This window comes from Gopherus flavomarginatus, chromosome 14 (genome assembly GCF_025201925.1).
Source record: "Gopherus flavomarginatus isolate rGopFla2 chromosome 14, rGopFla2.mat.asm, whole genome shotgun sequence".
NCBI lineage: Eukaryota > Metazoa > Chordata > Testudines > Testudinidae > Gopherus > Gopherus flavomarginatus.
In genome coordinates this window covers 25,674,717-25,691,695 of record NC_066630.1, presented here as the reverse complement: position 1 = coordinate 25,691,695, position 16,979 = coordinate 25,674,717, and the positions used below count along the sequence as shown (strand labels likewise).

At 39.2% G+C, this 16,979-nt stretch overlaps 1 protein-coding gene across 6 annotated transcripts in view; it reads right to left on the bottom strand.

Annotated features, from left to right (window-relative positions):
* Nucleotides 1-16,979, bottom strand: part of PHKB (phosphorylase kinase regulatory subunit beta) — a 207,471-nt gene that overhangs the window by 26,214 nt on the left and 164,278 nt on the right. For all 6 annotated transcript variants that reach the window (XM_050923042.1, XM_050923041.1, XM_050923039.1 and 3 more), the window contains 6 exons: nucleotides 15,322-15,383; nucleotides 15,071-15,233; nucleotides 12,215-12,296; nucleotides 9,089-9,146; nucleotides 6,858-6,948; nucleotides 5,403-5,605 (listed from right to left, as the gene is read on the bottom strand). In XM_050923042.1, the coding sequence (XP_050778999.1) occupies nucleotides 5,403-5,605; nucleotides 6,858-6,948; nucleotides 9,089-9,146; nucleotides 12,215-12,296; nucleotides 15,071-15,233; nucleotides 15,322-15,383 (659 nt within the window). The remainder of the gene's footprint in view (nucleotides 1-5,402; nucleotides 5,606-6,857; nucleotides 6,949-9,088; nucleotides 9,147-12,214; nucleotides 12,297-15,070; nucleotides 15,234-15,321; nucleotides 15,384-16,979) is intronic.

Genomic DNA, 16,979 nt, shown 5'->3' with positions numbered 1-16,979 from the left:
AGCAGGACCTCTTGAATGTCTTTTGAGCAAGCCTGCTCTCTATTGTCTAGCCATGGACCATCCATGCAATTAAGCAAAGGGATTATAGGCTCAGGTGGAATAGACAACCACGATTCTGGGAGATTAGGGCCGAATCTAGTGGAAGTGAAATTGTAGGCTTTACTGAAAGCACCAGAAGAGTGGAGAACCAGTGCTGATGGACTCATGCTGCAGCTATAGTTATGACTCTGGCCTGGTCCTGTCTTATCTTTAGCAATACCCCCTGAATGAGTGGGACTGGCAGAAAAACATAAAGGAGCCTGTATGATCATGTCAGTAAAAAGAATCTGTTATGGAACTTGTGCTGTGACCCTGTAGGAAGCAGAATTGCTGACACATTCTGTTGGACTTTGTCAAATAGGTCCACTTGGAGAAACCTCCACAGCTGGAAGATGTACCTGGCTGTTTCTGAGTGAAGAGACCATTCATGATGACTTGTAAATGATCCACTCAGTTGATCTGCAAAGTTATTCTGTACACCCTGAAGGTAAGATACTTGTAGAGCCATTGAGTTGGCAATATAGATCTCCCAGAGTAGAGTTGCTTCTTGCCAGAGTGGAGAAGAGCAGCCCTGTTGAAGTAAAACATTGCTGCCATGTTGTCTGTAAGGACTAACAAGCTGCTTTCCCTGATCTGCAATAGAAATGCTTGACATGGCAGTCGGACAGCTTTCAGTTATGTGATACTCCTGTGTAAAGCGAAGTCCTCTGAGGACCATACATGCAGTGTTTGTAGAGAACCCAAATGGGCTTCCCAGCCCAGAGCCAAACCATCTGTCACTAGCATGAGAGTTGGCTGTGGGTGGGCAAAGGAAATATCTACACATACATTGGCTGGATCTGTCCACCAATCTAGGGAGATTAGGACAAGGGAGGGCACTGACTGCTGAGAGTAAATGATGGCAGCTTGGTGAATAGACTGATGACAGCCAGCTCGCAGAATTCTGAGTTGCAGTCTGGCATGTTGAACCCATAGGTACAAGACGCCATGTCACTCAGAAGCCTCAAATAGTTTTATGCAATAGTGACCAGCCGAGTCTAAATCCATAACAAATCCGTAACAATTGATTGAATTGCCTGGAACCCTTGAGTGTGGAAGAAAGGCCCTGGCTTGAGATGAGGCCATTACATCCCCTATAAACACTATCCTCTGTACCAGGGAGAAGAAAATTTTCTCTTTGTTGTTTAACAGTCTTAGAGCATTAAAATGTTGACTGAATCTAGGCAACACTGTTCTGCACTTCTCGTTTGGACTAGCCATTGTCAAGCCAGTTGTCTAAGTAGGGGGTAACGCTGCACTCCCAGTCTTCAGAGGAATGCAGCTAATACTACCATGACTTATGTAAAGACCCCGGGAGCTGCTGACAGACTGAAAGGTAGTAGAGTGAAATGGTAATGATTTCAACTTACCAGAAATTGGAGGTACTTCCTGTGAACTTGATTGATTGCCACATGAAAATAGGCATCCTTTAAGTCGAGGGCAGCATACCAGTCCTTGAGATCCAAGAAAGAGATAATAGAAGCTAGAGTGACCATATGGAACGTTATCCTTTTTAAGAACTTGTTGAGAAAATGCAGGTCTAAAATTGGTCTGAGACACCCCTTGCCCCTCCTTCACTCACACTGTGATTAGGAAATATTGGGAATAAAACTGTTTCCCTCTGAGACCACATGGAACCTCCTATATGGCTCCCAAGTGAAAGAGTGATTAATTTCCTGCATAAGGAGTTTCTTGTGAAAGTGGTCTCTGGAAGAGGGACGGAGAGGAAGGGGTAGAAGCAAACTGAAGAGTATATCCCACTTCCACAGAGCTCAAGACCCACTGGTCCAAAATAATTTGGGACCAAGCACAGTGGAAGTGGGATATGTGGTTTTGCAAAGGTAAGGGAGGTTCAGAGATGGAGACCTCACAGTCAAACTGCCTGCTCTGTGGGTGCCCTGAGGGGCCTGGAGCTGGAGCCAAAGTAGCTGGAGGGAGAGGCCTATGCTTATAACTCCTGAACCATTTTTTTTTGATAGGTCTTGCCACGGAAGAAGAGTGGAATATTGGTGTGTCTACTGTGGCCAATAGTGCTTCCTGACAGAGGCAGCTGTGTACAGACTAAGTCCATGGAGCTTGCTGTCCATCTTGTCCGAGAACAGAGAATGGCAAGTCCTGGATAGTACTCAGGACTTCATAGGAAAGATCAGAAGACTGCAGTCAGGATGCGCTACTCATGGCCTCTATGGGCCATGGTTCTAGCTGCTGAGTCTGCTGCATTCAGCCTTGCCTGAAGTGAAGTTCTTATGACCAGTCTTCCCTCATTGACCAGGAAAGAGAACTCCTCACTTGGATTCTCCAGGAGCAGCTCCTTGAACTTTTCCATGGAACCCCACAAACTAAAATTCTATCATCCCAACAGGGCCTGTTCATTAGCAACATGCAGCGGAAAATCTCCTGTCAAATAAGTCTAGCCTCTTAGCATCTTTTGATTGGGGGGTGGAAGCTTGTTGCCCATGTCATTTTCTCTTGTTAGCTGCTGCGATGACTAATGAGTCCAAATGTGGATGAGTATAAAGGCACTCAAACTTCGGAGGCAAAGAGCATGATGAAGTCTGCCATAAGGCCCTTATCAGCTCTAGTACGGCCTCATTAATTAGCAGAGCTACCTTGGAGGGACCCACCAATGATAAAGTGTCAACCAGGCAAAGTGAAGACTCCCTGAACTCTTCAACTAATATACCCAAGTCTGCAGCCACTCTCTATAACAACTCCTCCTGATAAACATTAAAGTCATCAGAAGGAAATGAAGTTGTTCTGGACGAAACTGCCTGGTCTGGAGAGGATGAAGAGGAAACAAAGAATGGAGGGGGTAGAACTTCTACTCCTGACTACTGCTCTGGTGCTGGAACCTCCTCTTGATCCTCAATACCGGGCTTGGTGCTGGACTCTGGGGACGGAGCTGCTGAGTGCATATACTCAGCCCTTCTAGATGAGAGAACAGAGTACATGTGATCTGGAAGCTGGTGGGAAACCTCAAGGGTTCCAAAATGGCCACTGATATGGATCAGGACCCCACTGTCCTGGCCACATTCCCATGGAAGTTCTCATTGAAGGGTCACAGTAATAGGCAGGAAAAGAGGATCTGTGCAGAGACTGGCAGGTCCTGCTTTGGGATTGTGATATGTAAGATCCCACCACCAAGTCTGACTATCAGAATTCCCCTTTTTCTGACCATGGTCGGGCTGATCCAGTTAGTGCTGGGAACTGGTGCCAAGAACTTGGTGACAGATGGAGTGACTCCATCATAGCCGGCTTTCCTTTGGACAGTACCAAGGGTCTGCCTGTGTGTGAAGCACACAGGCAACTGTGGTACCAGAGGTTGAATCACTGGCAGAAGTGGCAGCAATGCTGAGGGACTGGACTCCTATAGGGAAGGAGACACTTGAACCAAGAGGCAGAGCAAGTTTCCTGCCACTGCAAATAACTCCAGGGTAGTTGTCACTGAGATAGTCTCTTGTTGCGGTGCCGAAGAAGTTGACAGTACCACTTCTAGAACTTGGCTCAACTGTGCCCCTTGCAGAGCTGGAGCTGACTGTGGCACCAATTTGGAGGAAGAGTGCTTAGGTTTCAGATGCACTCTACTTGACTCCTTCTCGACCTCTTCCCAGACTTAGAGAGTGGAAACTTTTCCTTGACTGTTTCCTCTCTGGAAGATTTGTATTTCTTTCTTGGTACAGGCAAGGGAGAACAGTGCTGGGATTTGCAATATCTGCAGGTGTGTTTCTCACTTAAGCTGCAGCATATGACACTGAGTAAGACTAGGACGGCTCTGACAGTAGCCTGAGAGCTGCCTCCATTAGCAGGAGTTTCAGCTTAGCCTCCCTTTCCTTCTTCATGCTAGGCTTGAACTCCCTGCAAATCTAGCACCAGTCCTTCATGTGTGCTTTCTCCAAGCACTTCAGGGAGCTATTGTGCAGGTTGCTCACTGGCAGAGGCCTGGAGCAAGAAGCACATGACTTGAAACCTGGTGACTGACGTTTACCTCGATACCAGGAATAGGAAAAAAAAAAAAAAAAAGAACGTGAAAAACAAATCTTTTTTTTTAACACAACTATAACACACACACACACACACACACACACACACACACACACACACACACACACACACACACACACACACACACACACACACTCTCTCTCTGATATCTACATCTATATAACCTTTTTCCCAAAAGAGACCACATGGAACCTCCTATATGGCACCCAAGTGAAGCAGTGATTAATTTAAAACTGTTCTGGTATAAAAGAAAGTTCCAATGACCATTTCAGGTGGGAAGAAAGAACTGAGCAGGTTTAGGGGCGGCTCTGCCCTTAATACCTTCACGCAGTGGCATGTGGCAGCAGAATAAGCTCAAGTCGCACAACACGTACCACTGAGACAAACGGTTTCCAACAGTCATGTGCTGGATGCACCAACATTCAGAGTGGAATGTACATGTGCAATCACTTGAAGAACTAAGAAAGTTGAAGCTTTCCACTAAGATTTTTCTTCATGATGATGCTCCTCTACTGTACATAAGTATAATTTTACAGGATATTAGAATTAAATTTTTATCTTTACTGACATAGCATTTAAATAAAACAAGTAATATTTCTCATCCAAAGTATACGGTGAATATAGAACAGCAGAAATAAAATAGCAAGGGACCTATTTTTAGAATAAATTAAAAAAATAGTTCACATGAAATCTAAGAAGCTTCAGGACAAAATTAATAATTCACAAGATGAGGATGTTATCCAACAGAAATAAAATAAATTAAATCTGAAAAAGGTAAATTGGCAATCACGCAGAAACTACTTGAGAAAGAAAAGATAGCATCATGGAAACAGCCTGCACTTTAAAACTTCGTTTAGGTTTAAATGAAGTGACTCTACCATGTAACACTGCATAAAAGTAATACTCCTAATACTGCACACTGTATACAGCTTGGCAGAGTAACGTGAATCTTACTACAACTTGAGTGATAAAAATGTTTTAATAGAGCTACTACAGCAGAACTACATTCTGCTGAATGATCGGAAGTTTAGGTTGGAAAGACAAGAATATTCTCTGAATAAGAATGTGTATGTGATATTTACCTGAACTAGTCATTCTAATTTAGCTGGAAATATTACTATAGCAGAATACATGTTATGTTAAACTAAGTGCAAAATAAACTAAGACTTAGTGCAAAATATAATAAATAAATAAAAGCTTCAGTGTATTTGCTTAAATAAATCACTAACACACCAGGGCCCTGATTTTAGCTGGGGCATCTCATTACTACCATAATACAAATTAAAAAAAAAAAAATCAGAAACAAAAGACATGTTACTGACCCAACTCGTATTTTTAACATGCCACTAAATAGTTCAGGTGAGTTTGAGATGATCCAGCCAATATGAATGACAAGTTCTTGTTGAATTACAGCTTCCCTCTCATCTTGTAAATTACACTTGTTGTAGATGATGTTCTTAATCACTCCTGGAGATAAGGGATTAGAAATAACTTCTTCTTCGTGGCCAAAAGCTCCAAGAGTAACCTACGAACATATTAGCAACAATGTAGGGGAAAAAACAGGAACAACACATGACAATTACAAGTTAGACTTCACATTCTAACTTTTCCCTGGTAGTATTAAAACTGCATTTGGGGCAAAATATAGTTTGGTGTCAACTGATTGGTAAAAGTAACTGGCCCAACAGAAGGTGACCTTACTAGGCCATCACTTTTTTGGAACAGTTTGGATAACATGTATCTTTGACTGTTCGACTTTTCTAGATGGTATTTTCATTTCCCATGTCATAACTTTCTAGCAAGCCTTCCTTAAAATTAAGAATCAAGATTCTTGTTACTGTTTTCTTAATATATTTTTTTTAATTGTGTTCTAGGTTTAAAAATTATAATGCAATCAAGATATTGGACTAATTAGCCAAAAGAAAAACATGCTTAAAAATGTAACATTTTAAAATTTCTCATCTACTGTAAGTGAAACAGAGAAACACACACTCTTCCTGACATTTAAAAAAAATCTACATTAAAAATGTTTTGACCAGGACAGGTTAATCAAAAAAGGTGAAAGTAAGCAACTACAAACCACTCTACATGCACATTGAATTTCCTACCTAGCACCAGAAGCATGCTACCAGCCCTTCATGTTTGGAATGATTTGATGATGAAACTGCCCAATATGTATTTTTTTCTAATTGAAAGATATTTTTAATGATCATATTATAATTACTTTAAACTTTTTGGGCCAGAAGGGCAAACAATAGTGCAATTTAGGGTCTAGGGCTAGGGCAGAGGTGTAAAGATAGAAAAATGTGAACGGTGAAAGGTTCCCCACTGAAGGGCTACCCATAGTACAAGATTTATTAATATCCCTTTTAGCTTATTAGGTTCTATATATTAACTTTTTCTTTAAATAATGTTTTGCTACTTGTTTCAATGTCCTTTTATATACTAATTCCTCCTTAACATTTCTCACATACGTTCCCCCTTAACTTTAATCGCAGCATCTCTCTCTCCCCTTTCCCATCTAGTTCTGGTCTGCTCAACTATCTACTCTATGTTGCTCTCAACTTCACTAGATATGCAAATATTTCTTAGAACAAGTATGTGCAGAACATTAGATTTACTAATTTTTATTTTACTCAGTTCTTTTATTTAAAAAATGAGCTTTTTGAGTCTTGTACTTCTTAAAGTATCTGAGACCTACAAAATGAAAGCACCTATACAGATTTTCTTCTCTTGATTATCATTGCTGAATGCAATTCTGAAAAATGTAGACTTACCTGTTTGCCCTGAACTAAAACATTAGTAATAGATGGTGCAAGGCTGTCCACTAGTTTACCTAAAAGGCTTGCTGCGAAGCGCACAACAGACCTGAGGGCAGAAAACAGAGCAATCCCACTAGATATCAAATGCTAGTTTAATGAATTCAAATACGTGTTTGAATTCTGTCACCACATTTGATAAGTCCCAAAAGGCTAACCATGAAAATACATATAATATTTGTTTTTGAAATGTCACTTCACAGTTTTTCTTTTTGGGATAAATCCTGGATTTTTATTACTCACTAGAGCAAGTATAGAATAATGGCTGTGTTGGGAACAGTTAGAACTCATTAAACTATGGACTGCAAATACTAAGCTGGCTTTCTTTTCTCTCACATGTTAAGAAAACAGAATGTTATAATTATTTCTTCTGTCAAAGAATGTCTGTTTTTGTTTGCCACCAATGTTTTTGTTTGCCATCAATTTGCAATTAGTGAAAAATTTCTCTTCGGTAGATGTTTTGGTTTGTTTTGGAAAGATTTAGAAATTTTCAAGCAAACTATTATTCAATCTTTGCAAAGGAAATAAAGCATTTAACTTCTCAGAAAGTTATGCTGAAAGATTAGGCAAACATTTTTGTTGTAAGAGTAAGTACTGCACGTGCAATGCATATTTAAATGACATTTTTGACAATTTTTGCCTCCAGGCAATATTTTATATCTAAGCGATGAAAAGAAGGGAATCATGTAAAGTGCTAGGTTTAAAACTGGCTGCAAATTTCAAGAATAACTAGAGTTACACGGTATTATTACTATTAGAAAGTAATATTTAACTTTATAAATCATAATTTCATGACAAAATGGAAACTGAAGTTTAAGCTAAGTTTAAGCTTTTTTACATGGGGTTTGTAGCTGCAAAGAATCATTTATCAAGAGAGTTAATGAACAAGTTACAATATTCAATAAAGTTAGTACAAAATCCATCAACCAAACTGATACTGACTTCCGTGAAAAAATGTTGTGCACTCTTTGAAAATCAAGAGCAAAGCATTTCAAAACTGCACTAGCTGATCCATCAAAATGCAAGTAAGCCAACAAATCTCAAGCAGCACTATTTAAGACCTCTGTGCACTTTACCTGTTTCCCATGTACCAGCAAAGTAGTAATATGTGGGGCTATAGAGGAAGCAAATTTCTGTGTAAATGCAGCACTGTAGCGTACCATCAACCTAGGTATGCCATATGACAGTCATAAAAGAGAAATGAAAAATAAAACTTTACATATTTTAGTTTTACAACATGCTTCGGTTTTCTAAGTATTAAAAATACCAACGATGAAAACATTTGGTTTATAAGTGGATACAGGTCCATTTCATTCTATTAACAGACTAAAACTAAAACTGAGATAAATTCTTATATTTATATGGTTAATATCTTTTCAAAAAAATACCTTCTTGATTAACAGTATTTACAACGTGAGAGTGGGCTTCATCTTGGGCTCAAATCTTATTTTCTATACTAAATAATGAGATTTCTATTCAACTTTCAGTCCGAATAGAGCAATTACTCAAACTACATGTAAATACTATACTTTACTTCCCAACCCTTTAAACATTATTTCAGGAAAGCCATCATCAACTCAAATTCCTTCAGGAACAATAAGCAGTAAACTACATAAATGTATCTACTTTTGTTATTAATTTAATGTTTGTGACCATCAACCTTGCTACTGAAAGCCATTATTTTATACTGTTGTAACATTCTCCCCGAAAGACGACCATGTCAATTACCCTACTAATTCTAATTCTTTTTATTTGACTAGTACTGTATGTTTATCATGCAATTTGTTAAACGGACATATTTTAACACAATTCTGTAAAAAAGTAACACCAGTCACCCCGATTTCAGGGACAATGTCAACAATCACAGTTTATATTAATGGGTCCTCAGATGGCTACAGACCAATTTGTGAAGAATAACATTTACTGGTCTGATCACTGAGCCATTTGCTTTGTGATATACTTGTGACAGGAACAGCTACTCACATATAAATGTATTTCCATTTGTTTCTTTATTTAAGAGATATAGGCTAGATCTTCAGCTGGTGTAAACTGATGTTGCTGAACTGAAGTCAGCAGAACTGTGCTTCTTTACATTACCTAACGATCTGGCCTTATGTTTTGTAAACAGGCTGAAAAACAATATTTATCTATTAAACAAAAATGAACACACAAAGATATTATATACAAACCAGAGCTTTTTGCTGCCAGCTCGTCTATAGATTCTTTCAATGTGGTCAGAAATAGTACCTACACACATGAGGAAAAAAAAAAAAAAAAAAAAAAAAAAAAAGGCTGTAGTGGCTTTTTTTCAGCAACAAAATAAGTTTGATAGAGACGTTAGTTCATTTTGGACCAGATTCAGTAAAGCACTTAAATACATGTTTAACTTTAAAGTTTAAATTTAACCTGCTACCTAGTTATCACCAGTGTCCTGTGACACCGTTCAAGTAACTGACTAATTTTAGTCAAACCTGTTGGGAGACCATAAGAAAACTCAATAAATCAAATGTTCTACAACAGTTTATAATTTTCGCATAAGCAGCCAGTTAAAATAAACGTAACATAAGAAAATAAAGTTGGTTTCTTTTCTGTTGCCAGGTATATAATAACTTTTCCTAATTGTGAGTTATTGGCTTATTCTGCAACAATTTTCTTTTTGATGATTACCTTGAAAGATCTCTGAAGATTTAAATAGACCAAACATGAGCATTGGAAAGAATGTCCACAAAACGAAGTCTGACAGCTTCATTACAAATAGACTGGTAATGCAGCAGCAGTTATAATAGCTAAGTATGCATTACTATACAATATTGCACTGCTCAGAACTAGTTTTCTACATCACCGTCCCTCAACTCCACAGGCCCTGGTGCACTAAGTTATGGCAAAGGATTGAGAACCTAGAGTTGCACAGGGGACCACTGCGTGAGACAGAGTGGGTGCTGATAACCATTCAATTCCTTAGGCTTGAAATATCCATCAGATTAAAAATTCATAGGTGGGATGCACTTATTTGTATCCCCCAAGTGTAGCAGCAATCTCCCTTCAAAAGGCAATTAGGGTACATGGAAGAGTTGAACTGCAAGATCATAGCTTGTGGATACGTAGATCTGAAGACCCTGGGCATGTCAGCTGGAAGGACTTAGGTCCTTCAAACCATTATTGGTAGGAAGTGGAGAACAGGCAGGAAGAGAATATTTTATTTATTTATTGTGTACAACACATATTCAGTGTTTAATGTCAGTCTCACTGCTCGTGTGGGATAGCATAAGAAATTGGCTGGCAGCGACTCTAGTCAATGATTTGTATTGTTTAATGCAAGATCAGTAGTTAATAAGGTTATCACCATCCACTACTTCATCTTGGATGAGGCCTCTGATTGCACATATTAGTACTATCTGACCAGAAGGCAATGCAGGAATTTTATTAAGCCCAGAGGTCTCCAGATGGGTACTTGGTTCATTATGAGCTGAGGATGAGGGAGATGAGGTGATTGTATTGGTTGCAACTAATCTTGAATATGGGAGGTTTCCTATGAACATTTTCCATTAGAGCAAGAAACTATATATTCAAAGTAATGACCACAGAAAGCTATTGATGTGTCTAAGTCCACAACAAAGTACTTTCCAGACAATTTGGGGTGGTGGGAGGATGCACACCTCCCTGATGTTCAGAAGTAGACCATGTGTCTCGATACAGTGGCCTAAATTCACAAAATCTTAATATTACATTGAAAAACGTTTTTACAGTACAATGAATCAACCTTTCATACATCCTTTAAACCTGTCAAAAATGCACGTGTTCTGAAACACCCTATTCAGGGCACTCTCAAAAACTTTTAAGAGTTGCTATCTTTGCTGATCCAAGCTTGTGTATTTTAGGGGTTCTGAATGAGTTGGTATTACCAGTTAACATTAAGAAATTGACTGCAGTAACTATTTTAGTGACCAAAAGAGTTATTTTGAGAAAATGGAAATCTGCAATTCCTCCCTCATACACCGACTAGCTTAGTGAGCTCTCTACTACTCCATTAATGGACAAATGATTCTGTCTAATGGAAACACTTGGAAGAAATATGAGGGTGTCTTGTCACACATGAAACTACTGCATACTTTTGCAGTTTGGTATATATTAATCCCTGATGCTCAGAAGATATATTCTCACTTATTTATCTATTTAGTCACTTTAGTAATTGATGCCCTGCATGATCTCTATGGATTAAGGGTTTTTTGTTTGTTTGCTTGTTTTTTGTTTTGTTTTTCCAGGTTTTATAAATAAAGAACATTGAATTTTGTTATTCATATATCTCCATCTGGTGCATATAGTCATATATGTTTTGTTCTGTGTTTATATTGTATATAAAAACAATAAAAATAAAGTCAAAAAATAAAACACAATGAAGCATGTTGTATTTTTTAGTACTTTCCAGGATGTGTTTTATACAGCGATACTGCATGTAAAGTATATTTATACTAGAAGTGCCAAGTCTCCATCACGCGTACTAACATACAATTAGACCATCCTCAGGTAAAGCCCTGTGAAATGAAGTGGTGGGTAAACTATAATACCCTAAGATTATCCAAGGGAGAAAATGTGAAACAGAGTCCTAATTCCACCTCTGATTGCCTCTTTCTCTGGGATGTGTGTGTAGGCTGAGGGGTGGGGAACAGTTTACAGCAGCCCTTGAAAGGGTACAGCATAGCTCCACCCACTCACCAACCCTTATTTTCTCCTTCCCATCCACTTGCTTCCTGAGGGCAGTAGAGCTGGTCCAAATCTAGCATTATCTAGGTTAGCATTACTGGGTTATTATTAGCTTATGTTTTGTAATGTCTTATGTGTATTTAACTCCTGCATTTTAATACAAAACTCTGATATAAAGCTGAAGCAGAATAACCTCTATAGATAATATTCTGAAATAAAATCTGATTTCACAAAATAAGGAAAATAAAGCAAAACCATCAATATAAGATTGCTGATACATTTCAGACTAAGAGGCATAGGCATACACAACCTGTCTTCAGCTTCACTTTATTATACAAAATCAAACCTTTTCTGACAAAAATTGCTTGCTCAGACTTATGAATAGACAACAACATGCTGCATGCAAACAATTTAAAAGAGTTAATAGATTTAACAGCTCATTCCACTCTACAGTATATTGATGTGCATTTTCCATTAAAGCAAAAACTACTTTAATAGAGAAGAAAATAGCTACACAACTTTTTCTAACCATGTCTATTATTCATGTTCATTAGAACTACACAGAAAACTGCCTCCTCTAATATTTAGAATAGTCACATGAAAGGATATCTGACCTTCCTTGGTGATGAAATTCGGTCCTTCCCTTTTGAGCAAAATACTCAACAGCATTGCTTGACTTGCTAGGCAATTGCAGTCCTAAAAAAGAACAACTTTCAGATTTAAATGACTAGCAAAAGACATCACAGTTATTACAAATTCCACACGAACCAGAAGACAATTGTTTTAGCAGTACTATACAACACACATTTCAAGGAGAAACTCTCCGCTTCCCATAAATTCTTAATCTTCATTTGGTCCCCCCTATAATAGTAACCAAATAGCCAATTTTAGGTTTTCAGTGGGACTTGAGGGCTCTCGGCACCTTACCAGATCAGGACCTTATTGATATACCCCAGTTATATACTCATCTCTATCTTCATTTTCTATCTCCTCTGAAGGAACGAGTGGCACAGCAACACCGGTACAGTGTTTGGTAACTCTCTTCTCACTGCTGCTTTAGAACGGCTTTTTTTGGGACATATATTAAGGTTCAATAAAGTTGCACCGCTGGGCTCAAAAAGATCATTTGTGTCTTGGTGCCCTGGGCCTCTACCATTTGCAAAACAAATGCTTGTGATCAGATGACTAATTGACATGATAGTTTTCCAAGGTTTAAGAAGGATGAATTCAAACTGGAACAGGTTCAGAGACGGGCTACTAGGATGATCCGAGGAATGGAAAGCCTGTCATATGAAAGGAGACTCAAAGAGCTTGGCTTGTTTAGTCTAGCCAAAAGACGGCTGAGGGGGGATATGCTTGCTCTTTATAAATATATCAGAGGGATTAATATTAGGGAGGGAGAGGAATTATTTAAGCTTAGTACTAATGTAGATACAAGAACGAATGGGTATAAACTGGACACTAGGAAGTTTAGACTTGAAATTAGATGAAGGGTTTCTGACAATTAGAGGAGTGAAGTTCTGGAACAGCCTTCCAAGGGGAGTAGTGGGGGCAAAAGACATATCTGGCTTTAAGATTAAGCTTGATAAGTTTATGGAAGGGATGGTATGATGGGAGAGCCTAATTTTGGCAACTGATCTTTGCTTATCGCCAGATAAGTATGCCCAGTGGTTGGTGATGGGATATGGGATGGGATCTGAGTTACTGTAGAGAATTCTTTTTGAGTGCTGGCTGGTGAGTCTTGCCTACATGCTCAGGGTTTAGCTGATCGCCATATTTGGGGTCGGGAGGGAATTTTTCTCCAGGGCAGATTGGCAGAGGCCCTGGAGGTTTTTCGCCTTCCCCTGCAGCGTGGGGCATGGGTCACTTGCTGGTGGATTCTCTGCAGCTTGAGGTCTTCAAACCACAATTTGAAGACTTCAATAACTCAGGCATAGGTTAGGGGTTTGTTATAGAACTGGATGGGTAGAGTTCTGTGGCCTGCTTTGTGCAGGGGGTCAGACTAGATGATCACATTGGTCCCTTCTGACCCTAGAATCTATGAATCTGTGAATCTAAGTTCCGACTAAGACAGAATATTGAAATGTGAAATATTCATTGTTGGTTTCTAGGTACAGGAAAAATACCCAATTAAAACTTATAGTTGATCTTACAGTCAAAAGTCACTAAAAGGTCGTCAGTCTGTCTTAGTATCAGAGGGGTAGCTGTGTTAGTCTGGATCTGTAAAAGCAGCAGAGTTCTGTGGCACCTTATAGACTAACGAACATATTGAAACATGAGCAGCTCATGCTCCAATATGTTTGTTAGCCTATCAGGTGCCACAGAACTCTTTGCTGCTTTTACAGTCTGTCTTAGTGGATTTCAACCATTCAGGGGTTTTTTGTTTGTTTTTGGAGCTGCAGTCTAGGTATGAGGTATTTATTCATACAAGACACAACCATCTCTCTCCCTTTAGAACATTTCAGGTGTTACCAGAAAAAATTGATAAGGATTCTATTAAAAGGAGTATGGAAAACTGTTAATCGGAATGCGGCAGCTCAGAGGGTTCTGAGGCATCTGGGGAGAGAGCTACAATGAGGAAAGACTCTAGAAGCAAAAATCAGTACAGTAGAGTTCTATTTAAAAGCTTCAGAGAACAATTATATGAATTCAAAGAATTATTGATTGTTTCCAGATGCATTAGATAAAAAATGTTGATGGATGCTCAAAGAATGCCAGACCTCCACTCCACCTAAGCCCTTCTCTGTTTCCCTTCGCCTTAGTCCATTCCTTCCTCCTCTCCCTATTTATGTATGTCGTCTCCTGTTTTATTACCTCCACTTTTAACATGTTATCCCTACATAGTATTGTATGGTCTTGCAGCTTTGACAAGGGCTGTACGATTGCATTATTGTATAATTCTATTAAAGATCCTGTGAAGCATGTGGTATTTGGAAATATATACTAGCTAGAAGTCATTTATCTTTTTGTACTTTTCATTATCTGTTTCTTTATGAAAAAAATCAACAAATATTTAATAAAAAAGAGATCCTGGCCAAGAAAGCTGCTGGGAGTGGCTGCTGGAGTGACAATGTTAACCACGTTCATCTGAAGAACGTGCTGTTAACTACCAGAATTAAAACAAACAAAATATAGGGCTGGTCTACACTACGGGGGAAAATCGATCTCAGATACGCAACTTCAGCTACGTGAAGTCGAAGTATCTAACATCGAATTACTCACCGTCCTCACGGCGCGGGATCGATGTCCCCGGCTCCCCATGTCGACTCGGCAACTCCGTTGGGGTTGGTGGAGTTCCGGAATCGATATAAGCGCGTTCGGGGATCGATATATCGCGTCTAGATGAGACGCGATATATCGATCCCCGAGAAATCGATTGCTACCCGCCGATACGGCGGGTAGCGAAGACATAGCCACAGTCTGATGGAAACTAGAACTAAACTATAGAACAATTTCTCCAATTTTCTTACATGCAGTTTCTGAAGAATCTCATAAGTCGACCTGATTTTCCAGTCATTAATATTTACTTCTGGTTGTTGTTCAAGTTCAGAAACATTGGGAGTACTAGTTTGTCTCTTGACTTTTGAATGTTTTGGAAGTTCCAGCTCCTCAAAACTCTTAAATTCGGGAGGCCTGAAAAAATAATTATTTAATTGTCCACAGTTCGGAAGACATTTTAATTGTGAAAAACACTGTAATTAGATCTCCCTCATATCCTTACTCTTCTGTTTCACTGATTCGTAGAAAGTCAAGTTGTTCAACAACTGCTCCAGATATTAATGTCTGGGGAGGAAAAAAAGAAGCACTCATCAAGACAGTATCAGTATGTACACTGCACATACCAATTCTGAGATCAGCAACATAACAAATTCCCCCTTACTAAACAGGAACATTTGAGTTAGACTTATAAGAAACTGCTATATTTTAAAATACCAATTTCTCTTTAGTTTCATGCACCTTTTCCTGTTCATAAGTAGCAAGTATAGTATGTTATCACCACAAACCAAAATAGCTTAGGAAGGCCTTGTTTCTACAATTGCAGAAAAACTGGTTACAAACCCTACAGCAATTGTGGTTCTTTGAGATGTAGTCAGTGTGGCTCCCATTGTGGGTGTCCAGGTACCTCACGTTGCTCAGGAATCCAAAAAGCAGGGATAGAGAGCAGGTTATGGGAACATACTGACATTATCATCCTGAAGAACCAGTTATTGTAAAGTAGCCATTCTCTCCTCTTATAGTATGCGTTAGTGTGCAGAGGTGCACCAAGAGGGGACAGGGCAGGGGACCCAGGCCCACCTTTGGTCACACACAGCAGAGGCAGGACGTGGAGATGGTGACTCCTCAGCACATCTGAGCCCAGCAGCATGCAGGGAGTAGGCTTAGCTGTCGGTATGCATGGCAGAGTGTCCCCTGGGGTACCAAGCCCAGCTGCAGCCATTGTGTGGCCAGCCAGCCCACACCCAGACAGCCAGGGTCCAAGCCTCCCAGCTCCAGAAATCATAACTCTGGGGCTTCCTCTCCCCAGGAGCTCCACAGCTGCCTGGGGTTGGGGAGCAGGTCTTGTCCCCAGTCAACCTCCCGCAAGGAGGGGAATCCCTAGGGCCATTATTCCTGGCTCTGGGTTATTTAATTGCTTTTTACATTTATCTTGAATGAAGAGCACCTGTTATGCCCACAACCTTCAATAAGGTTTCACCCAACTCCCACCATAGCATATCTATTGGGATTCCTTATTCTTAGTCATTCTTTAGTCTAGAAGTACTTCTCTCTTGTCACCATACATATATACATATGTACACACACACACTTCTGAAGACAAATATTTGCGTGTTCTCTCTCTCCCGGTCTCTCTCTTTCATAACAATGTTAAGCTTCTGTCATTAATATTTTAGTATGCTTATTGATTACAATTAATTCATTTAATATTCATATGAATTTCATATGTTTGTACTTCTAAAGGAAATCTGTTCTAATAAAGCAGTTTTTAAAAGGACTTTCTTAAAAAACATTGTGTGTTGGATGCATGTCCTGTGAACTTTTAAACTCAGTTTCCATTCTGCAATTTACAGTAAAGTTGATTATGAAAATAAAAAGCTGCTTGTTTTTTTTGTTTTTGTTTTTTTGTATTGCTGATTTCCCCTGTCATCTTTCTGACATACATAATCCTTCAGAACACAGCTGATGATGGAAGCAGTTACAGACAATGAAAGTAAAAAATATTAAGAACAGTCCTGGAAACCATACAAATTATTTGTAGGCTTGGAAGGACTAGGTTTTTAATAAGTAATTGTCAATTTTACTAGACACATACAAACAGACAAAAAGTATTTCCATCGATAATTGAAATTTACAGTTAGGCAAAGAAAAATGCTGCTTGAG